The sequence below is a fragment of the Falco rusticolus genome, chromosome 4 (genome assembly GCF_015220075.1).
Source record: "Falco rusticolus isolate bFalRus1 chromosome 4, bFalRus1.pri, whole genome shotgun sequence".
Classification (NCBI taxonomy): domain Eukaryota; kingdom Metazoa; phylum Chordata; class Aves; order Falconiformes; family Falconidae; genus Falco; species Falco rusticolus.
Window position 1 is genome coordinate 43,971,329 of NC_051190.1, and position 22,269 is coordinate 43,993,597.

Below are 22,269 nucleotides of genomic sequence, written 5' to 3' on the forward strand. Positions count from 1 at the left end.
AAAAACAAAACAAACAAAAAAAAACCCAAAACAAAACCACCACCAAAAATCTTAGTATCTTTAATATCTATGGAACCACAGGCACATTAACATCCTTTACCTCATGATTCAATGCATTATTAACTCCCTGTCCATGGCAGGGGCGTTTGAACTAGGTGATTTTTAAGGTCCCTTCCAACTCAAACCATTCTATGATTCTATGATTATGAATACAGAGATAAAATGCCCATTAGAGAACAAAGCCGGGCTCTGGGTATGTAGACAAGCATTTCAAAGAGCTGGCTTCGCAGCTCACTGACAAAACTTGCCTCTTGAGTTTCCCGTGAGTGCTATACCTGCGTAGTGATTCAGTGCTGGAGCATGGGAGGAAGTTATCATTAAGTAGCGCATGTGAAGAAAACTGATGATGAAGATTGCACGCTGTAATCCCAGTGATATTTGCTGGGCACTGATTCACATCTGTGCAAGGACTAATACACTGAAATTCACTGTGCCTGCATATTGCTCTGTTGGCTGTTCCTGTGTTAGAGTACTCTTGTAACCATGCACCCATTGTGTGTGGGTTTGTACACATACCGTTTACATTCACTGCTTAAAAATAATAAAGTCATGCATCAAAGCAGAGCTCTCTTCAAGTGTCTAATGTCTGTCTTTCTTCCCCCTGCCTCCCCTCCTCTTCAGCTTGTCCAAAGGATACAAACGCTGTTACAGTTGCTCTTCAGTCTTCAGGTAAACCACTATTTATTATCCAAGAGGTTTGTTAGGTATTAATTGTAATCAAATTTATGCAGGTGTTGAGAGGAGCTACCTTGAAAACATCCCCTAAAGCTAGAGTGAGCTGCAGATTTTAAGACCTGAGACTCAAGGAAACAAACATTGTGTCCGGTATTTTGAAGGAAGTGTTAGATCTGTTGTCTTAAGTAATTTTTTCTTTTTTCCTACTTGCTTAAATGCTGTTCTTTTGCTACTTTGAGCTCCATCTGCTCTCTGTGCACGTTTCGTCTTTAAATTGTTGTTGATATACACATGTGTATGTATTAGTTGTTTTTACTATAATCTTGTAGTCAGCAATATTTTGACTGATTGGATTCAGAGTAAGAATTCGAGGTGCAAGTAATTAATTTTGATACACATAAGTGTAACTTACTTGCTTAGCCATCTTCAGTATCGTGTTAGTCACAATGGGCTGTACAAGCTGGAAGTTTGATCTGCTCATGAAGACAAAAGTCTCTGTGATCTAACCTGGTAGATGGCATTGTCTTTTGTTTAGCTGTGCATGTTTTTTGAACCCATATGCCTTATGCCGAACATCTTATTTCCCCTCCAGGCAGTGATATCTCAGCAGGATAGCTACATTGAGCTGCAGCGTGCCACCATGGTAGACCGGGAGAAGCAGTATCGACTGCAGTCTACACGAGGCAATCTGCTGCTAGAGCAGGAGAAACAGCGGAACTTTGAAAAACAGAGAGAAGAACTGATGAATGTACAGAAACTTCAGAACCAGCTGAAGCTGGAGCAGCAACGCCTGGAACGGGAAAGAAGTCGGCAGCAGAGGGAATTTGAAAGCACAGAAGCTTGGCTGCAGGAGCGTGAAGAGGAGACTCGGCAACTGAGAGAGAAGTTGAATCAGGAGAGGGAAGAACTCGAGAGGCAGCGAGAGGCCTATCAGCATGACCTGGAGAGACTGCGGGAAGCTCAGAGAGCGGTCGAGAAAGAGAAGGAGCGTCTAGATCAGCTAAGGAAGCTGAAGAAGCAGAACACAGTGTCAGGCACGTTCTCCCCAGAAATGGGACAGGTGAGGAATTAATTTTCTTGGAGTTTTACTTCTGTTACCCTGCTTGCTTCTGAACAACGGTTGTCCTTTTTCCGGCACTACTACATGTTTTCTTTTCACTGGGCTCCTTGAACCATCATCTGAAATAGCTGGTGATGGCTACTGTCAGAGAGATCGGAGCTTGGCAGTTCCCCAGTGTCTGTGAAATTCCACCCAGACATTTTGTAAAGAGAGTACTTTTTTAAAAAACATAGAAACAGAGAATGGGGGGGGTTTAATGTGGCTGACTGAGGATTATTTTTTTTTAAATACAGGAACTGCCCTATTGCAAACAATTGATTGCAGAAGATGTGCTACATTGACAGCATTTTGTACAGTTGACTTCTAAAAACATTTCTTGTGTTTGAAAATAGGAATTTTGGGGTCTGATTAAATTGGTTCATTCGTTACTGTCTGAAAGTCCTGCTTTCTGTCCGTCCTGTCATCACCTAGTATTGTCTGCTCCTGCACTCCTTTGCCAGGTGCAGTATTAAGCAGTCTGGAGCTGCTGAGGTTCTTTTCAGTGTTCAAGGTCTTACAATCTTGCTTTTCCTTCTGTTTTCCAGCATGCTTTAGGCTTAGTTTAACCTGTCATATTTTTCACTAGAAAGTGCGTTGTGCTCTCAGGGCTGAGGGTGGTCTCTCCTTGTATCTGAGAGGGTGAAGATACCTGTTTGACCTAGAATGATTTTTTCCTCACATAGAACCAGATGCTAAGTCATTCTGTCAGCTTCAATGGAGAAGGGTTGGAACCATCTCTCCCCATCTTGAAATCCTCTGTGAGAGTGAGCGTCTCCGGGATGGATTACCTGGAACGGCCAGACTTGGTTCGCAGGGACAGTACCACCCTGGAGAATCGTCCAGTTCTTGCATTGAAGAATGAAGTGCCAATACATCTTCTGAGTGCAACTAACCAGATACAGAAACCAGCTGCAGTCCAGCAGCAGATTCCTACTAAACTGGCCACTTTTGTAAAAGGAAGCAAAGAGAAAGGTGGGAAGAACAAAGCATCTCATAGGACAGACAGTTCAGGTAAGTGTATTTAAATGCATTTCTAATCTTTACCAGCATCACAGGGAGAAAGAATGCTGCCATTTAAACCTCTGGCTACCCCTGTGGAACCCAGAAATTAATATGCTACAAATTGTTAGTGTGATTACTGCAGTCAGTAGACTCTTAAAATCTTGAAGTTAGGAGTTCCATGTGTATACTCTATAAATTGGAAATATAGCCCAAAGGGATAATGTGGACAATGGAGTTCTGTAATCCAACGGGACAGAATGGTGATGAGAGGTTGTAAATCTGGATGTAAAATCCTCTTGCCTAACTGTAGTGTTAAAGGAAAACGGTGCAGCGGGAAGCTTGTTCTGCATGAGCAAAATGTTTTGAGGCTGGCTTACCCTTTTCTCACTATCTGTCCGGAGTTGTAACAACATTGAAGGCGATGCCTTTCTTAGCACCAGTCAGTCATTAAATACAGATTTCCAGGCCAGAATTGAGGTGTAGTCCATGTTGTAGAGTTCAAAAGGGCTAATTTTGTCACAAATAGAAGCAAGTAAAAATACAGTCATGCTGTCATGATGTAATTTCTGCTGCTAACTGCTAGGTACTAAAGTAGTGATCTTTGCCAATGACAGATGCAGTAAAAACCATTTTTTCTCTACCGCTTAAAATAGCCTTACTGCCATCTTAGGAGAATGACTAATTTTAAGTTACAAAACTATCTTTTTAGCTTTGTGTAGGGTTCAGACTTGGCAGGCTTACCCATCACTTGAGCCTATGCTACGACAGCAGCCTCAGGGCCAAACCTGGCTCAGGAAGGGAGGGGGAAAGTCTTTCGCTTACTGTAGCAATGTCTGTCTCTGTTGTGCCTAAAGTTTAGTACATTTGCAAACTTGCTTATGTTTTTGCACATAAATGAAGCCTCATAGGATCTTACCCTGAATACCAGATGCTGTTAAATGGGAAAATAAAGCTCTAATACCACATCTCCCCAAGTTTATTTTTAATAGCTCTTACATAATGATCTCTGTAGTGGAAATTTACTTAATGGTGTTTTTCTGTAATTTATGTGAAAGATATAAAACACAAATATATTGGTCTCTATTCTCTCGTGAGCATTAGTGGCGTGCATGCTTGTTACGCCTGTCTGCAGATCTTGCAGTAAAATAGAACAAGACTTTCTGCACCAGAGGCAAAATACTGTGTATTGAATTTGGGTTTTGTGATGTGTAAGGAATGTGTACTGAGAGGAGTTCTTTGGATCCAGAGTAACTGTTTAATGAATTGCTTTTATTGTTGAAATTAAGAAACTGAGAGGCTGTAACACCAGAATTAATGTACTGTGCTGCTGAGCAGCTGTGAAATGGAGAGCACAGAGAGAAGTTCATCACAGTCCTGTGTGTTAAAAGTAGCACAGATAGCCGTTGCTATTTGAATGCTAGGGACAAAGATATTTTTTTCCCCTCTTCTGTGCTTTGTAATACTAGGTTTTAAATCTGTGATTGTCAGGGCCTGCTAGTAACTGAATTAGAAGTCCTCAAGGAGAGGAGAGAGAAAGTATTAATGGTCTAAACAGCTGAAGAGAAAATTTAAGTAACTTGCAAGAGAAGCACCAGCTCTGTGTGGTATAGCAGCTTCCTTGGATATGTAAAATTTTCAGTACAGTGGGCCCCAGCATGAAATAGTGAAATTGGTGAATTACTGCTAGCCTCAAATACTGATTGGTAAAATATTTTCTTTAGCATCTGTTGATCAGAAGCAGCTACTTCCCCCGAGGCTTGTTGGACGAGAGGAGGGTGTCCTGAGAGGCAGGCGATCAGCAAGTCCAGTTCTCCCAAGCAGCCAGACCACTGCATTCCAGCCAGGTATGTCTTGCCCAACTTGCATGCTCATGGAAATGCATGTCTCTGTGCAGTGTCATGAATATGTCTTCTTCCATTTTTTTTCTATAGAATTGTATGGCCCTACAGATGCTCAGCCGGAAGCACTTTCATCTGCCTCAGCGAACCTGTTCAAACCCAGTAACGTTAACGTTCAGACCCTGGTGACCCCTCAGCCGAGTCTGTTAAATGTGCAAGATGATACCAGCAAAGAAGATGTAATTTTCTTCTAATTCTTTCCATTTAAAGATTCATCTTCTGACTTACTGTTTCAAGAACTCAGGCCCCAGTGTGCAACGTGACACAGACCTGACATGGATGTCTTTTCATCCCTGCCCTGTTACTACTAGCAAGGACCAGACCAGGATTACCATTCTACTTTGTTGGCTTTTCTGCCAGCAGGTCAGAATGAGGACACAGTAGTAACAATTTGCTTTAAAATTCTCCAGACGTGGAAATGTATTGACACATGGCATGGGTATATAAATTCAGAGCATATCAAAATGCTGCCGTTTATTGTAATGTGCTCTTTTTGGAGAATGTACACTCTTCGTGGGCACCATCTTGTACATTGTTATATTGGTTGAACTGCCCAGATTTTTATGTAAAAATTTTAGTAGTAGGCCCAAAAATGGCTGCAAATTTTTAAAACCATTTTCACAGGTAAACGGTCAGTAATGGGTAATGCTAATAGTGTGTTGATAACTAGTTGACTAGTAAGCCAGTCTCCTTACAGCCAGGCGTGACAGATGTTGTGATACCGGCTCAGAGAAGCTAGACTAATCTGTCTGTTTCTTTAGTGAATTCAGTGGAGGACATGCTCAGTGGCGAGGTACAGTGGAAGAGAGAAGGTAAGCTTCTTTACAGAGTCTTCAAGGGTCAGGAGCTCCACCTGCTTGTGGATGAGAAGGGCTGGACATGTGAGAATATACAGCGGTAATGAAGAGCTGGACTAAATGCACATTTCATTGGCCATTAGCTTGCAGGGATACCTGTCTCCTTGGAGACACTGGGTTGCTCTTCATGTTAGTGACAGCAGTACGGGTTCCCAAGCAAAACTCGTGAGCTGGTTCAGAATGGGCTTAGAGACTTAGATTTTATTCTTTGCTGAAGACATGTATAAGAAACATTTGAATACAGTAATTTATTGTCTTGTTTAATCCTAAGTTTTCTGCATCTTTTGTTTGTTAACTTGTTGGGACTTTACTCCAAGTACTAGGAAGATATCAAAGCTGCTGTTACTGCAGAGACTTCTCTGCAGCACTGTGTTAGGAATGAAGGGAATCAGAACTATTTGGTTTTAAAATTGGAAAAAAAAGAAAAAAAAAAAGAAATACTAAAAAAAAAAAAATACTCCTGGCTAAAACCTGTGCTGGTTTAGCTGCTTATAGCTAAACCAGCTTTGATACCTCTTGTTAAATGGGTCAGTTCTTAATCATGGAATGGTGATGACATTAAGTGTTCTGAGCAAAAGGCATTATTTCTCTTTGTAGTAATTTGCACAGTCATTTTGTTGTGTTGTATTACTTCACTCTGTATCTCAGCTCTTTATTACACACATCGCCTAAGGATGTGTATTCCAATATATGTTGAATGTGACCAGTCAGATATATTGTGCACAGGAGAGATTTTTTAGAGGGTTTTATTACAGAATTAAAGGAATCAGTATCTCAGAGCTTAAAAACCTGGGTTAATACTTTTCAGAACACGATTGAGAATATATTTTTTCTGTATCTTTAACTCTGGTTTAAAGTGATTTTTAGCACCAGTGAATGGAATGCCTAGTCAGTTCTCCATCCAGTCATGTGGGAATGGCATCGAATGGCAATGTGTCAGTCTCCTTAAATCACTGATGCTGTCTCAGCAGTTAGGCCCTATGTGACATTAGTAAAATTCTTTAAGGCCTTAACTTCACTTTGCTTGAAAGTATTTTTAAATATTTCTGTAGTGCAGGAAACATTATAAATTTTCAGCAAAAAATACAGCGGTTATTTTCAAGTGGTGATAATGTGGGTTATTGTGTTCAGAGAAGAAATAGAGAAATCTAAATTTAGTAGTCAGTGTGAGGGGAAAGATAAGCTAGAAAATACTGAATTGGTCTTAGGGAGCAAGCACTCCTTGCTGTAACACTTGTTGGATTTAAGGGGTTTTTTCTTCACTGAGTGATGCTGGTATAAACCTGAAGCAATGGCACTGAATTCAAGGAGAGGGAACTCCAAACCATCTGGCTTCTTACCACACTGGTGATACTCCCCCACCTCCGAGCAAATTATTGCTCTGAAATTAGACATGATTAACTGTCATACCAAAGGACTGCTTGGTAAATCATCAGCACTGCAGAATTTACACAGATTATCAGCGGCTAGATTTGCAGAAAACAGTGTAGGGAACATAATGATTTTTGCATTGTTATGATACGATGTTGATGATGGTTAGAACATGGTTCTACCCTGGATTCATTTTTTGCATTCCTTAAAAGCTAGGTTGGAAAGGAGGGGAATTCTTCTTAAAATGAATGTAACTTCTGATTAAGCCAGCTTGTGAGATCCAGCAGCTCTGTAGGACTGATTTTTGAGCTGGTTGATGGGGAGACTCCAGTCATCTCTGACACCCATGCAATTTCTACTGTAAACATTCTGTGCATTCTGCTGTTTCACTGTACATTCTCTCCTTTGTGCTGTGGTTGGGGCCACTCCTAGTGTAAACTATGATCCTGTTGCCTTAAATTACCAGGTTTTTAGAAGGAAAGCTAAGTTGCATCAGTGGAATTAAACCACCTCAACCAAAGAGAGATGTCTCTGTTTGGGTATTGGAAAAAAAATTTTTTTGAAACATTTATTTAGCTTAATTTTGTGTCTGTCCTAAAGTATGGGACAGAGTGTTCTATGGACTGAAGAGGTTGGTTTGGCTACTGTCGTCGTCTTCTTCTTCTGTGCAATGAATGAACTTAGATACAAAACAGTGACATCTAGAAAATAAAGTCTGCAGCAAGGCCTCATTTCTTTTAATGTTTTAATTAAAACATAATTGTTTTAATACTCAGTCAGCAGTGCTTCAAATAAGTTACGGCTGTTAGCAAATGGATCCAGGACTGTTACAGGCTAGGCTGTTGGTTCAACACCCCAAGAGCTCCTTGAAATATGGGTTTTCAATCTGTAACTGGGAAATTACCTTGAAAGTCATTATTTGTCCTCAATACACATGTCTAGCTGCAGCTAGCTTTATGAAGACTGTTTTCACCTGGAACAGGGACTGCATCTTCTTTCACTTGGGTCAAAATCATTGAAGTGCCATACTAGGTATTCATGTGGCATCCTGTTCAGTACCATACCCAGCTTGGAGAAGGTTGTAGAATTAGCGAATTCTGTGATATCTTATTGCTAGTGCAGCATTTACCACACCAGAGCATGGTAAAATTATTTGTAGAAGACTGAGGGGAAGATGAATAACGGGTCATCGCTTCTGCAAAACTGAGTCTGTGAAGCTGTTATCAGATTACTCCAGCTGAGTGAGCTAGTTTTGGAGTCTACTCAAATCTCGTTCCTACAAAAATAACTCTTCTAGGTGAAGTCGTTTGCAAAATACTGCTGTGTCCTGGGCTAAGTAACCTGCTGTTGATTCAGAGTCATATCCTTTCCATTTGACTTTTTGATTACTTCAGATAAAGATTCCTTTTAAGTGATACCTGAGGATTAGACAGTTCAAAATTCTGTGCCTCCCAGGTGCCTTTTGGCTTCTTTCTGAGCTGGGGTGTGGAAGAAAGCACGAGCTTTGAACTGCCACCTTCTTTGCTTTGTGTCACAGCCTTAAAATTATTGTCATGTTTGTCCTTCAGTATTGTGATGTTGCAATGTAGAGGCTGTCTCTGTGGTTCTGATTTTCCATTTTAACTGGTGTAAAGGATGCTTCCTCTTTCCCTTCCCATCTGGAATATGGTCATTTTGTATTTCAGACTGAGGATCCCTCCATGTTCACTAGTACTGAGCACATCTGCCCTGTGTGCACTGTAAATGCTTTCCTAGTTTCTAACTGTGCTATCTGTGGATTGTAGTTGTGGCATGTCCCACAAATTGAGATTGCTAATCATTTCCCAGTGTGAGGCAGAAGAATTGGTATTTCTAGAGACGCTTGCTCATCAAGGTAATATCATTTGTGCAAAGGTAGGAGTAATTCTAAATTATTTGCGGACAGTTTTGTCTTTCTGAGTAATAGTCAGATGATCCTGTGTACATGGAACTTGGTGTTTGTCATTTGCATTTACAATGGAAGTTGAAACTTAAACTGGGAAAGGGTTAAAAATACATACTTCATTTCACTTCTACTTTGAACTTTTCAGAACAGGAGCTCAGGCTCCCCGGTGCTGCTCAGTGGAGACCCTGTGTGTTGTACCCCTGTGCAAGGGAATTTGGAGCGTTTTGTTGTCTTCCCCAGCAGTTCTCGCATTTACAAGAAAATAATCTTGACGCCAGGGTACGTGTGTGCTATCCTTGCCTGGCGTTCTTGCTGAATAGGTAAAAGACAAGCCTTCTCCCCTGCTCTCTCTTTTGAGGCCAGACCCAATGACTTTGTAACCACTGGCGGCTCTTTATCATTTACCGTCAGTGTGTGCTTCATCAAATACCATTTGTGTGAGCTCTGGTTCATAACATTTGTGCCATGTTTATAAATCAGTTTTTTATATTTTTGTACTGAAATAAATTGGAGCACTTTAGAAATGTTTATTTCAAATTCCATTTCTGTGTGTGTATCTGGAAGGAAATCTCTCATGGAGGTAGATCCCAGCATAACTGCGTGCATCTCACTTGGAGCTGTGAACTCTCTTGATGCTCTTTAGTCTTAGGTCTGGTTTCTAGGCCCACCTTGCACTGTAAAGGTTTAATAAATAATCATGGTCCATGGTTAAATTGACCATTTTGTTGGGGAAGAGTTTGGTTTTGTTTTTTGTTAGGGTGTAAACACTGTAAATAATTCCTTTACTGTTCATACTGCAGTAGCAACATCTTTGTAGTCTTTATTTTATTTGTAAAGTTGATGGTTAAATGTTAATATTATGTTGAACTGTGCACTCTTGATTAATTGTAAACTTGATCTTAGCACACCAAATGATGATTTTTACAATGATTGCAATGTTTCTCCACTGAAGGATTTTCAGAGCTGCAATAGGACTGAAACCAACTTCTAGCAATAAAAAAGAACACTTAAAAACTGACTGCCTTTAGATCTTTTTTTTTTAAAAAAATTATTATTATTTTCTGTTTGAACTAAATCTCAAGGCAGCAGCCACTTCTCATGTGCTGCTCGTTTTCTACCTTGGACAGAAATAACGTGCCATGTGAACAACACTCCGATGGTTTTCCAAAGGAGAGGAATGGAGCATAGGAGGTGTTAAGTGGAGGATGCTAATAGCTGCAGACCTTGCCAGTGAGGTGAGCACCTAGGAAGAAATCAGCTGGTCTCAAAATGTTTGAACTCGGCATGCTAGCAAGAGAGTGAACCTAACAAATTTGCTTGTAATTAGCAAGTAGGTACTTTGCATGGTGCCAGTCTGAGACATGCCTGGCTCTGTCCCAGACAGTATCAGTTCCTATTTGGAACAAGTATAACAAAAATAGAAACTTTCTCTGTAGTGCTTGTGCCAGTTTGGCAGCCCTCGCTCCCTACACCATCCCATAGCCTCTGGCTGGTACAGTGCTTCCCAGCTCCAGAGTCAGCAAGTTGCGTTTCCTGGTAAAATCCCCACTCCGAGGAAGCCCAAAAGCTGTAACCTTAAATAATTTCTAGAGATTAGAACAGATGCAAAACTGGGGAGAAAGGAGGAGAACTGGGACTTGGGTCGGTGCTCTCTAAAGGAAGAGGGATGATGTTTGTCATCAGAATCCGGGGCTGTAGTCAGTGCTGAGGAAAACCCTCACCTGGTGTTGGATGACAGTGCCAGTGGCGCAGCCTGGGAATCACACAGTGATAAGACTTTGTCTATCAAAGAATCTTTGGAGGACCCAGGTTCTTTGTGTACAGGAGTCGGCAGGGTACAGTCTGCATTTGTCAGTCTCTGAAGTGCAGTTGACATCTGGGTTGTGGCACAAACTGGAACTTAAGTGGAAAACCAGAAGTTTTTCTGTTTTTCCTGATGTATGTAAATAATCGAAAACTTACAGGCACACCAGTGTTTAAAATAAGACTTGAGCTTTATGGGGAGTAACAGACTGATGTGTTAGCGCATGAAGTTTTAAAGTGTGTGTGTATAAGCTATTGCTTGCAATTCCTTTACGGCAATATTTCTTACTGTCTGCTTCTGCTCTGTTCGGCTTGCAGGGAGCTCGGCTGCCGCGGCCGCTGGAGGTCAGTGCCCCCGTGCGCTTTCAGACCTTGCTGTCTGCTGCTAGAGCAAGGCAAGTCATGTCATGTCCCTTTCTACGTATTTTTCAGCAGCAAGAAATGGCATCAAAGTGGGGGACAACTGAGAGGGACAGTCTAGGCCAGAAGTTAGGAGGAGCTGCTTCCAGAGAAGTGGGTTTAATTTTTATTTTCTAATTGCACTGTACTGTGCTGCAGCCATAATCATGTGTCAGACCAGTAGGAATTACTTCAAGAAAGACAAAAGAGCCTGGATCAGGGAGATCCAGGGTTAACGTGTCCAAGAGGGATCCCTGCAGCACAGATTCCCCCTGGGAACTGCCTGGATGAGGCAGCCCAGAGCTCAGCTTGGGCAAGTTTAAATCTTGGGCAGAATTTGCATCTGTTACAAGTTTGGTGCTGCTGCGGCCATCAGTCTTCAAAGGAGTGTGGGTGTTTCCGTGTTACACTTCAGGCTTTGCCGCAACAGCAGGGTAGGCATTCCTTTGGTGATTGCCAGCACCTTGACTGACAGTATCATTGATAACGCTGTCGCTCCTCTATGAGGCACATTCTCTGTTTTTCCGAGAAGGGTGTGATTTCAGGATGGACCGCGGTGCCTTCAGAGCTGTTAACTTGCTCATACCAGTATTCCAGCAGCTCCACCCTGCCTTGTCTCTCTTTAAAATCTGTAGCTAATTAACCCGAAACCCAAACCACATTCTTTCTATTTGGATGAATCATTTTGAGGCCATAGGCAATGACCAGCTTTATGCTAAACCTTCCTCTTTCATGTGGGTGAGACATGGCTGATGGTTCCCATCCGTGCATCTGAGATTTATTGGCAAGCCAGATGCTTGAGGACAAACGTGCACAAAGGATATTGGCTCCGTAGTGTGTGCTGACAGTGGGAATGTGCTGGTTTCTGCCTTTCCCTTTCCAAACCCCTGTGACTCAAATGCAGTTTAATTTCTCATCCCTGCAATGGGGCCAGCCCAAGGCTCAACAGAGAAGGGATGTGGGACCTGTCCTTGTGTGGTGCCTGCATTGTTTGCTGCTTCTGGGACCATGGGATCTGGCAGAGGATCAAAGCCAAACCCTCTTAAGAGCTGGAGTGTGCAATGCACGGTCCCTGGCTCCGGGACAGTGTCGCATGCACAGGAGGCTCAAACAGGGCTTTGTTGCAGGGCTCCTGAGCAGCACCGTGTAGCCATGCCTCTCTGGTGTCAGAGCAGTAGCTGGTGCTTTTTCACTGTATGGGGCACAGTGTGTTGCTAGAGCTGAAGCTGTCTCAGATGACTGCATGTGACATGCAGATCTTTCAGGAAATTTCAGCCCCAGTAGATGTGTAACGTCCTTTTTCCCTTCTTGAACATTTGAAGTCACAGACACAAATCACACTGGGTGTAGTTAGTGCTTTGTTTTTCCCGGGCTGCTGTAAATTGTCATTGTAACGTTGTGTGCTCCAGTTTCTTGCTAGATGTCTGGTGGGTGTACTGCAGAATTTGAATGATCCGTATCCCATCTTAGCCAGAAAAGGGAAATTCTCAGTTACTGCTGTGCTGGGTTTTTTTGCGATTAACAGCGCTGGCCATCCACAGCAGAGAAGAGCGAAAGGCTGTGTGCTGCCATGGCACTCTGCCCACAGGGGCTGCTGAGCAGGGTGCACCTATGAATGAATGCAAGAAGCAGTGCAATTCACTTAAAACCAACATTGGCTGTATATCCTGGGGCCGAGAGGGAGGTGGGTCAGTCTGATACCGTATTTCTCTGGCTATGGTGGCTTGTGGGCTTTGTCTGAGAAGAGGAACATCATGGGACAGCGATATCACACTTGGCTTTGTTTTGGTGATGCCTCTATGTGTTGCCTCTTGCAGGTGTGATTGTGGCCTGGGGTCTAGCTCCTGCAGCTGGAGGGGTGCAGCTACGAAGCAGGGTTCTGGGCTAAGAGGAGAGGCCTAGGTTTGAGCTACGTTGAGACTCTAAATCAATTCTATTAAATTCAGGAGGATTTCTGTCCCAGTAACCAAATCGACCCCTAAAACCAAATTCACCTGCAGCCCATTTGGCCTAAATTTCTGGCCCCAGCAACTGAAGCAGTGAGTGGATCAATGCATGGAAATGTCAAACTGGGAAAACGGGTCTGTTGGGACTATGTCAAGCATGCACAAGTAAAAGGTGTCTTGTTTTCCCCAGGGGTGCTCCCTGCTGTGCTGGGAGCTGGTTCCTGTGAGGAGGTGGAGCTGGAGGGACAGCATGGGGCTTTCTGCCAGATGAAGGAGGATGAAGGCAGTGAAACGCAGCTCTGACTGTTTGTTGGCAGCAGTGGGGAGCCACTACGGAGCAGCCAAGCCCAGGTGTGCTTGAAGTGCCGGTTTTCCCTGAGAGGTAGTTAGCTATAAGTATAGTTTGAAAGGATGAAACAATTCACAGACACCAAGGGCTTCAGCAGCAGGGCCACTCACTCCCTTAGCTGAAAATGCAGTGAGCTTGGCTCAGATAACACCCCAGCGCCAGAGGCAGAGACCCGTGTTGCTAGAAGCAACTTTGTCCCTGGTGCAAAAGGCGGATGTGGCTGCAAGCCAACATTTATTGCTTGGCAGCGCAAATAAAACAGCTGCTGCTCAAATGGCCATGAATGAAACCTCCGCTCCTCTAACTTGCTGAGCAAAGTCGGACTTTGTCCGACCCTCAGGAATAGCTGGAGATAGAATAAAGGTGAAAATAGATCTGTGGGTCGTCTCACTGCAGCCTGGTGTGCACGCTTTCCATTGGGCAAGCAATGGAAAGGCAGCACAGCGAGGGTGTATGAAAAAAGGCTGAAATGGGGGCTGAAAACGGCAGAAGCATCAGAAAACAGGATGGAAACAAAGTCAATTTATCTGCTTCGGCCACCAGCAGCAGGGCAGCTTGCTTCCTTCCAGTCTTGCCAGTTCTTGCCTCTACTAGCAGCTAGGAAGGGTTGTGACATTGATTTATTTAGCTGTGAAATTGAATAATGGATCACACCCAAACCATGCTTCTGTGGTGAGACAGTTGGTTGCACTGTTGATGCCTGTTTCCTCTGACCATGCTGATTCCTGTTTCATACCTCCCACCTTTAAGAGCTTTTCCTTCCCACCACTGCCCCCACCTTTACCTGCAGCAGGGCCCAGGGCTCTCTTGGGGAGAGAAGTGGCAGCACTTTCCTCCAGTCTTTTTGGCAGGGAGGAAAACCAACTCCATGGACAATGACCAGGCAAAGGCAGAGAATAGCTTAATCTTTGGAGTTTCAAACAGATTTGTGGGTCCTTCAAAGCTAGAAGGCAGTACAAGTCCTGAGCTTTCCTAAGTCACATTTTACAAAGATATAGGAAGATCTGAGCCCTTGACAGTTGAGGAAGATATGGTCTGAAGCAGGGAATGTGCTTCTCTCTTTTGCTAAACAAGTATGGCCTGGGAAACTTGCAGCTTAAGTATACGGAGCAGGCAAGGGACACACAGGATTTTATTCAGATTTATTAAAGCAGCTCCAGGCTGAGTAATAAACACAACTGCTGTATATATATTAAAAAAAAAAAAAAAGTACAGAACCAGCCCACAGGCAAAGTACTGTCACATGTTAAGACATTTCAGGCAACTGCCTCTGGTGCTGCCTGTTACTTAGGAGCTTCCTTCGTCCTGTCTAGTAAATATCACTTAAAATATTCTTCTGGTTCCTGTTCCGAGATCACATGAGTCAGGAGAAAACTTGGAAACCTTTTGCAGTCTCAAGGGACAGCACAAGCCACCAGCCCAAGGAGGTCCCTCCGTGCTTGTCCCATAACTGGTCCTGAACGAAGGGGATTTACAGAAGCAGTTCAAAGCCAAAGCTGTGTTGCCTTGAGCCCTGCTGATGCTAATCAGATCCACAGAAGGGCTGGCATCCAGTTCACAGACTTGCTAAGTAGGAGGAGCCACTCGCTTCTCCTGCTCATGTCTTCAGTCTGGATCCCCGGTGAAGTGAAGCAAGACACCGGCAAAATCAGGTGTGACACCTGTATTGCAGAAGAGAGTATTGTGAGACCAGTGTGCAGCAAACCTGACAACACTCCTCACGCCTCAAAACCAACAGAGAACGCTGTTCTAGTGGAGTGACGGCTGCTTATTTCCCTCTACATACAGGAATTTTCTATAAGTATCACTGACTGGGTATTTTATTAAGTTAAACAAGTTCATTTGGGCAGTACATCTCTTGCAAGGGGAAAAGAAAAAAACCTGCAGCGACCTGGGACTCACCAGCATCTTTTCTGCCAAGAGCCTTTAGAAAGGTTTAATTCCAGTTGCACATTTTTAACAAGTTAATCACTGTGTAGCAGGAAAGAAATGGCATGAAAGGGACACCAGAGAATAATTAGAAATGGAGAAACCCTGTGTTTATATGTAGACAGAGCTTGTCTTACAAACGCAATTACCAACCATTCTGGGACTAAATCCCAGCTATAATCTTCTTCTGGCACCAGCTCACAGCCCTTGCGTCCCACAAGACATTTGGGTGCCACTAGCAGATTAACCGTGGCACCAGGAGGAGGAGGCTGTGCTAAATGCAGCAGCCGGGCCCCAGTGGCACCGCGCGGTCTATCCCAGCTCCTGCAGACAGCCTGCCTCTTAACATAACGATTGACTCCACGAGCTTGCTGTACCAGCGACGACACCCCAATCCTCCTCGCAAAGAGCATTCCCCAAAATCTTTGCACAGGCCAAGACTCAGTGGAAAGGCTAGGATGCCAGGTTAAGTGTCTTGTTATTTATACTAATCTTCTCCCCACAGCATTTCAGCACCTAAAGAGACATTCTCTCTTCTGCAGGGTTTTTAGATCCTAAACTACCAGCCTAGAAACACGTTTCTGGAGCTGATGCTCACACAAAGCTGTTCTCTAGGACAACTCCAGTCCGGATCCACGTACATCTGCCCCTCAGGGTTTAACCCTTGCACAGCACAAAGTTCTACAGAGAAGCTCTGGGCTGATCTGCAACTATTTACCTTCAGGTTCTTCATCACACTGCAACTCAGGCAGACAGGTACTTCCAGGTGCTGACGAAGGCGGTGGGGATGAGGGAGTAAGGCACTGTTGTGATGCTGCTCCAAGTGTCGGATGATGGGTCGTAACAGTCCAGTGTTTTGCAGCGCTGAGCCCCGCAGTAGCCCCCCACCACATACAGTCTGTTACCCGATGTAACAGCGCGGCAGCTGATACGCTTAGCGGTGACATCCCCAAATTTGGACCACTGGTAGGTATCACTGTGGAAACGGTAAGCGGAGCTGGCAGAGAACTCCGTGTCCCCCCCAATGATGATGATGTGGCTGCCCACCACGGCGGCAGCCGTGTACCGCCAAGGCTGGGGGCAACTGGCAGGCACCGTCCAGCGATTCTGGCAGGGGTCAAAGCACTGCACCTTGGGCAGCTTCTCCTGGTTGGCGCTGGTGCCACCGAAAACAAACAGCTTCATCTTGGCTCCCACCACAGCGGCGTTGCTTACACCTTCTCGGAGAGGAGCCACCAAGGACCATTTATCCAGCTGCGGGTCATAGTGTTCAACTTGCTTGAGCGAGACGGAAGGAGAGGCCGGGAAGGCACCACTCACTGCTGTGTGACCCCCCACCACGTACAGACTGTGGTCCAGCTCAGCAGAGCCATGGCCAAACCGCGCCACCAGCATGGGAGCAGCTTTTGCCCACTCATCATGGAGGGTGTCGTAAACCCAGACATCTTTGGAAGCGCTGTTCTCGGAGCCTTTGCCGCCGGTGATGTACACTTTGCACCCAATAGCACAGGCACTGCACTCTTTACGAGGGCTTGGGATGTCGGCATGAGGAATGATCTCACTGGTTTTATGATCCAGCATATAGATCTTGTCGCACATGAAGGTCTGGCCACCGAGCAACAGCAGGGCCTGGCTGACCTTGCGGGGTCGGGCACAGCACCCTGTCACAAGGCCGTCGTTTTGCAGGATCTTCATTTTGCATCGTACAGCATCAGCCACGATCTCCTCCCCCAGCTTGTGGCTGGTCACCAGCTTCTCGCAGGCCACTTGCTTCCGCAGGTAGGACTCGGGCAGAAGGGCCAGGCGGACAGAGCGCAGCAGCTCTGGCAGAACTTCATGGCGTCGGGGCAAATCGTACCGGATCCAACCTATAACAGCTTCATAGACCAGCGTCTCATCCTCTACCTCCAGCTCCTCGCTCTCCACCAGCTCCAGCAGCTTGTCTTTGGGCAGTCGGAGGAAATCTTCAGTCTTGCAGAGTGAGGTGAAGTTCGCCAATGCCATCCTCCAGGACAGCTCCAGCAGCCGCTGGCAGCAGTGGGCATCAGACAGCAGCAGCATGTTCAAGCAATTCCCTGGGTAGAGATTCTTCTCCAGAAAATCAGCCGAAGCATCCCGAATATCCTGAAATTGCAACATGTCCCCAGCCTCCAGCAAGGACTCCGCGTTCTCCTCGTTAATCAGCACCCGGGCCGAGTAGGCATAGTCCAGCAGCAGCTCCAGCACCTCGGGGTGGAGGGAATCATGGAAGTTGACCTCAGCATCTCTGCTCTCTTTCAGGCCTCCGCTGAACATAGCGTCAAAGTAGCGGCTGCATGAGGCCAGGACAGCCCGGTGGCAGTGGAAGGCCTGGTTCCCCGCTCGCAGAACCACATCAGTGAAGAGGTGCCGCTTGCGGAGCAGATTGAGGTGGGTGAGGAGGCTGTCAGCGTGGCCTGGTTTGTGGAAGAGATGGATGTTCATGGAGCCGGAGCTCGAGCGGGATTTCCGATTCTCGTGACTGCTGACAGACATGGCGGTGAGGCTGCTCTGCAAGAGAGAACCAGAGAGTCGGCACGGAACACCCAGTAGAGCGGTCACCGGGGAGCAGCGGGGGTGCAGCGGGAGAGGAGCCGGCGGCAGGAGTTCAGTACCCAGCCGGTAAGGGGAGCTCGGGGCGGACATCCCGCAGCAGGGCACCGGGTGGTCCCGGCCCAAACACCGGTGCAGGGCACGGCTTGGCCGGGCCCCGCGTAGTACCGGGAGGGTGATGCGTGCTCCCGGTGCTGCCCGCACCCACCCGCTTCAGACCTCCGCCCCGGGGTCCCGCGCCCCGCTCCCGGGTCCCGCACCTCGCTCCGGGGCCGCCGCTCGCCGCCTGCTCTCCCGCCGCACCCCGCCGCCGCCGCGTGGCCGCTCAGCCCCCAGTCCCGCCCCCCGCCCCGCCCAGCGCGGCGGAGCAGCCAATCGGCGTCCGCAGCGCCCTCCGCGCACTCTGTGAAAGGGAGCCGGGGCCGGGCGCTGCGCATGCGCCGCCCCTTAACCCTTCGCTGCCCGGCGGCAGCGTGTGCTCGTGTGGCTGTCCCCACGCGTGTCCCCCCGCTTTGCAGCGCGGCTGCCCCCGGGCAGGAGCACCACGGCTTGGGGCAGTTAGTAGCCCAAAATGGAGGGTTGCCGCTGCTAAAGGCCGGCTGCAGCTTTGGTCACGGCGTGTCCCCCCCGCCCGACGGGGCCCGGGCTCCGCGCTGGAGTCAGCAGCTCGGCTGCTAACGGCCTGCTGACAAAGGGAGGTCACGGCCGAGCAGGTCCCTGCTCAGCACATGCTTTCCTGCATGGAGCAAAGCTGGAGCCGAGTTGGGCTGATGGCCAGATCAGAAAAAGGGAGAGAAAAAAAGGCAGATTTTGGGAGGGTGGGGTCTGCCCACACAAGGTCTGAGCTGAGAGAGCTACAAGAAAGAGAGCGCGCTAAAAAAAAGAGACCAAAATAAGAGACCCAAAAAAAGCGACAAGAGACCTAATAGACAAAAAGAGACCTAAAAGAGGCAGAAGTAGCCATCATAGGTGAGCCCTAAATACTGTGTCAGTGGGTACCAAAACCATGCGACAGAAAAATACACATTTCAAAAAGTCTGAATTACCAGGTTTTGCCTTATCTTTGTGCTTCACCGGCTGCAATTTAAAATCGCTTAATGAGGAAGCGGATGAAGCAAATGCGCCTAGAGTGGTTTACAGCATCCTTTCTGCAGTTTAAAATTAAAAAGCATGGGTTAGAGTTTTACTGATTTGGCATTGGAGGCATGTCTATTTGGTTGGGGTTTTTTTAAATCGCTGTAGCCACGTTGTCCCATGCTCAGCAGGAAAGTGTGTTCTGAAGGAACGGTTTAACAAGGTTAAGAATAAAAAAAGACATAATCTGATTTCTTAATAATTAAATTAATTTTTAAAAACCCACTAAACTGCAACAAGAGCCACCACAGAGAGTGACGAGAGTGGGCAAGACTCCTGTCTGTCCCTTACAGATATATTTTTTTTTAATGTATATATTTGTGTGTATATATATTAAAAAAATTAGTCTTTAGCTGTCCCTAAATAGCAGGATCTGGGCACTCTGCCTGTTCGGGCACAGGACCTGTGACATGAGCAGAGAAAAAACAAAGAGTCTAACGCCTGCCCACACTCCCAAGTTGTACCAAAACCTGTAAATCTGACACCAAATTCAGAGCCCAGTCAGGAAGGCATCCTCTGGGGCACTTAGCAGTGTAAAGGTCCAGATAAACTGCAAGGATGGGGCAAAGGGTAAAGAGTATCAAGACCTCACTGTTCTCTTTGAACACAGGCAGGGAATAGTTTCCCATTTCTGTGCCAAAACCAACAAAAGACAACAGAAATAGAGGTCAAACCTTCCAGAAACGCAGTGTGCGCCATACTGCGCTGCAGGGTGCACGAGCACCGTGCAGATTAAGCAGAACTGGTTTCAAAAGATGCATTTCCATGACAGCTAATCAGGGGCTCTGAATTATTGTGGTAGAAGGAAGGCTGGTAACAGATGGGGAGCTGTAGCTAACGCATCACAAATGTTTTCTGTCGCCTAGGCACTGTCTAGAGCTTTCTAGAAGCAGATAAAGAGCATTTGCCTAGTTATCAGAAGGAATGATCACTCAAGGCCACCTTTGAAGCATTCATCTCGTTTATTATTGGCACCGCCTAGAAATGTAACTGTAAATTCATCTTGGCATTGGTTTGACTGATCCTTTGAAAAGCGATTAACAAATTTGCTACTTTCTTTAAAAAATAAAAAGTCCGTTGGCCGCTGCCAGAGCCTGGTGGAAGAGCTCCACCCGGTGGCATTCCGTAAAGGCACAGCTGGAGACGCAGTGCTGCTTTGTGAAGAACCCAGGAAGTCTCCACTTACAGTATTTCTCCTTAAATGAGGCACACAGACTAGAAGAAAGCTTCACAAGGCACTCCTTACAGTTGCTGTTTCTTTCCCCTCTCAATTCTAAAGAAACACAACCGTCACAAACAAAATAACCCAGCAACCTGCCTCAGCCGCTTGCTCCAGTTAGCGCTCAGGGGATCTGCTCTGGCCTCAAACGCCAAAATACCTGATGGAGAAACTCGTTATGCGTCACCTCCCTGGTTCAGATGAGGCACCAAGTGCTGAGCCCAGAGCTTGAATCGCAGGATCCGACCCTTAGAAGTTTTATGTGACAGAACTGTGGTTGTTCCTCTGCCTAACCCTGACTTTGTGCTCTTTTAAGTGATAATGAAGACTGGAGGGTTGCATTTGTCTTTTGGGACATGGAAAGGAAGGACAGAAGTGATTTTCCACCACCACCACCCCTCTATTTTACCAGTCCTAGGAGATTTCTTGATTTTCAGAGGATTTGCCTGAAAGATTTCTCTGATGAGGAGTAATAAAAATTGTTAACCGCAACAATCCTCTCTGTAATAGATGTCTTGATTATAGCACAAATTACAGGATGCGTGAATTTCAATCACCAACACCCAGGGAAACTACCCTGCCTCACTAAAGGCATTTTTGCCATGTAAAATTGGGCTCTTGAAGCATAATTACACTTTATACAGCTTCAGAATTTCCTCCTCTAGATGTTTGGTAGATACCAATCAGGGAAGATACAGTCCCCAGGAGACCTACTAACCATGGAGGAAACCGTCCAGCCCAAAGAAATCCAGGAGGTAGCCAATGGATTGCATTGGAGATATCTGCTACATCTGTGATGATGCTCAAAACTTCAGCCTTCACTTGGGCTTTCATTTCCTTTCGACTCAGAGGCAAAGATATACTGTTGAAAGCAAAAGTAGTATTAGTGATAGCTCATAACATAATTATTAGCAACAGCTCACGAATGAAAACAGATAAATTTGGATTAAATTAGCTGTGTAGCCAAGAGGAGAAATCATACCACTTGTGCTGCCTCAGCTTTCTTCTTAAAATAAACAAGATTCTCAGGGATCTGAAAACAAGACAACAGTTATTTCTCCAACAGCAAAGGGGAGGGGGTTTTTCTGTACCATTAACTGCATCTGTGCAGAAGAGCACCCTCCTGCAGCCAAGAGGGTCCTTCATTTTAGCCCGACTACAGAGAACGTGGCTCATTCCCTGTCTGCCTCCCTCCCACCGCAGACTGCGGCACCCCAGCCAGCCTTACCGCAGGATACTCAGGAGCAGGGATGAGGCCCAGAGCACCATGCTCAGAGTCCACCACTTCTGAGAGCCGACGTGGATGATGCCAATGTCTGCCGCCCAGGCAACGTGCTCGCAGGGGTAATACAGCTGGTTGGCCAGGTTGCAGAGCACCGACAGCCCCCGCACCAGGCCATCCTCGTCCTGCGGGGAGCACGGGGGACGCACCTTGGCACCTGTGGCATGGCCAAGATGGGCTGCCGGTGCCCTCCGTGCCCTGAGCTCACCTTAGGGCCCAGCCCGTAGCCACAGCTGTAGCTGAGCATAGCGAAGTCGTCGAAGAGGCGCAAGGCCGTGCGGCAGGCGCTCAGCTGGGCCGACACGGCCAGGAGGCTCCCGGGCAGCCCGGACGGAGGGGCCTGCGGCCCGGCCAGCGCCCCGCCCGCCAGCTGACAGCCATAGCAGAGCGCACGGACCTGCGGAGGCACAGCCCGGTGAGGGCCCGGCCCTACCGGTACAGCAGGGCCCCGCCGGGCCGCCCCCGCCACTCACCACCCGGTCGCGGCCGCGGTAGGTCTCCAGCGCGGCGACCAGGCCGCTGAGAGCGCCCGCCGCCATAGCAACGCTTCCGGGATGTGATGTCACAGCGCGGGGCTCACCGGGAAGGCGGGGAGCCGTCGCCGTGGCAACGCGGCCTGGTGGCTGCTGGAGCTCGCCCGAAGCCTCCCGCTTGCTGGTAGATGGCGGCCTACGCCGTGCCGATGATCCCGGTGCCCCTCGCGGGCCTTCCCCTCCTGAAGGCGACCCACGTCCAGCTGGGGACCAAGCAC

At 46.7% G+C, this 22,269-nt stretch overlaps 3 protein-coding genes across 9 annotated transcripts in view; 1 reads left to right on the plus strand and 2 right to left on the minus strand.

Moving 5' to 3' along the window:
• The window catches only part of ARHGEF18 (Rho/Rac guanine nucleotide exchange factor 18), a 54,299-nt gene extending 44,395 nt beyond the window's left edge, over positions 1-9,904 (plus strand). For all 6 annotated transcript variants that reach the window (XM_037384043.1, XM_037384041.1, XM_037384038.1 and 3 more), the window contains 5 exons: positions 682-729; positions 1,328-1,795; positions 2,518-2,845; positions 4,558-4,680; positions 4,768-9,904. In XM_037384043.1, coding sequence (XP_037239940.1) covers positions 682-729; positions 1,328-1,795; positions 2,518-2,845; positions 4,558-4,680; positions 4,768-4,928 — 1,128 coding nt within the window. In that variant the 3' untranslated portion in view covers positions 4,929-9,904. The remainder of the gene's footprint in view (positions 1-681; positions 730-1,327; positions 1,796-2,517; positions 2,846-4,557; positions 4,681-4,767) is intronic.
• A 4,616-nt stretch (positions 9,905-14,520) lies between these two features.
• On the minus strand, positions 14,521-18,187 carry LOC119147175 (ectoderm-neural cortex protein 1-like). Its single transcript, XM_037385818.1, has 3 exons — positions 18,144-18,187; positions 16,031-17,841; positions 14,521-15,044 (listed from the first exon to the last, which is right to left on the minus strand). Exon 2 carries the CDS (start codon positions 17,824-17,826, stop codon positions 16,057-16,059), a length of 1,770 nt encoding a protein of 589 aa, XP_037241715.1. The 5' UTR covers positions 17,827-17,841; positions 18,144-18,187; the 3' UTR covers positions 14,521-15,044; positions 16,031-16,056.
• PEX11G (peroxisomal biogenesis factor 11 gamma) lies at positions 17,731-22,066 on the minus strand. Of its 2 annotated transcripts, XM_037385821.1 has the most exons (6): positions 21,992-22,066; positions 21,727-21,915; positions 21,465-21,643; positions 21,219-21,269; positions 20,955-21,098; positions 17,731-17,841 (listed from the first exon to the last, which is right to left on the minus strand). In XM_037385821.1, coding segments are annotated over exons 1-6 (630 nt in total). In that variant the 5' UTR covers positions 22,058-22,066; the 3' UTR covers positions 17,731-17,840. The 2 variants fall into 2 exon arrangements, with proteins under 2 accessions (XP_037241718.1, XP_037241716.1); XM_037385819.1 differs by lacking the exon at positions 17,731-17,841 and having other exon boundaries at positions 19,961-21,098.
• Positions 22,067-22,269: the final 203 nt, after the last annotated feature.

Excerpts from the sequence above, each read along its gene's own strand:
- LOC119147175 (XM_037385818.1), bottom strand. The coding sequence starts at position 17,826 with ATGTCTGTCAGCAGTCACGAGAATCGGAAATCCCGCTCGAGCTCCGGC.
- PEX11G (XM_037385819.1), bottom strand. The coding sequence starts at position 22,057 with ATGGCGGCGGGCGCTCTCAGCGGCCTGGTCGCCGCGCTGGAGACCTAC. Across the intron at positions 21,270-21,464 it reads CTGCTCCTGAGTATCCTGCG|ATCCCTGAGAATCTTGTTTA; the intron begins GTAAGGCTGGCT and ends TCTTGTTTTCAG. Across the intron at positions 21,099-21,218 it reads AAGCTGAGGCAGCACAAGTG|TATATCTTTGCCTCTGAGTC; the intron begins GTATGATTTCTC and ends TGCTTTCAACAG.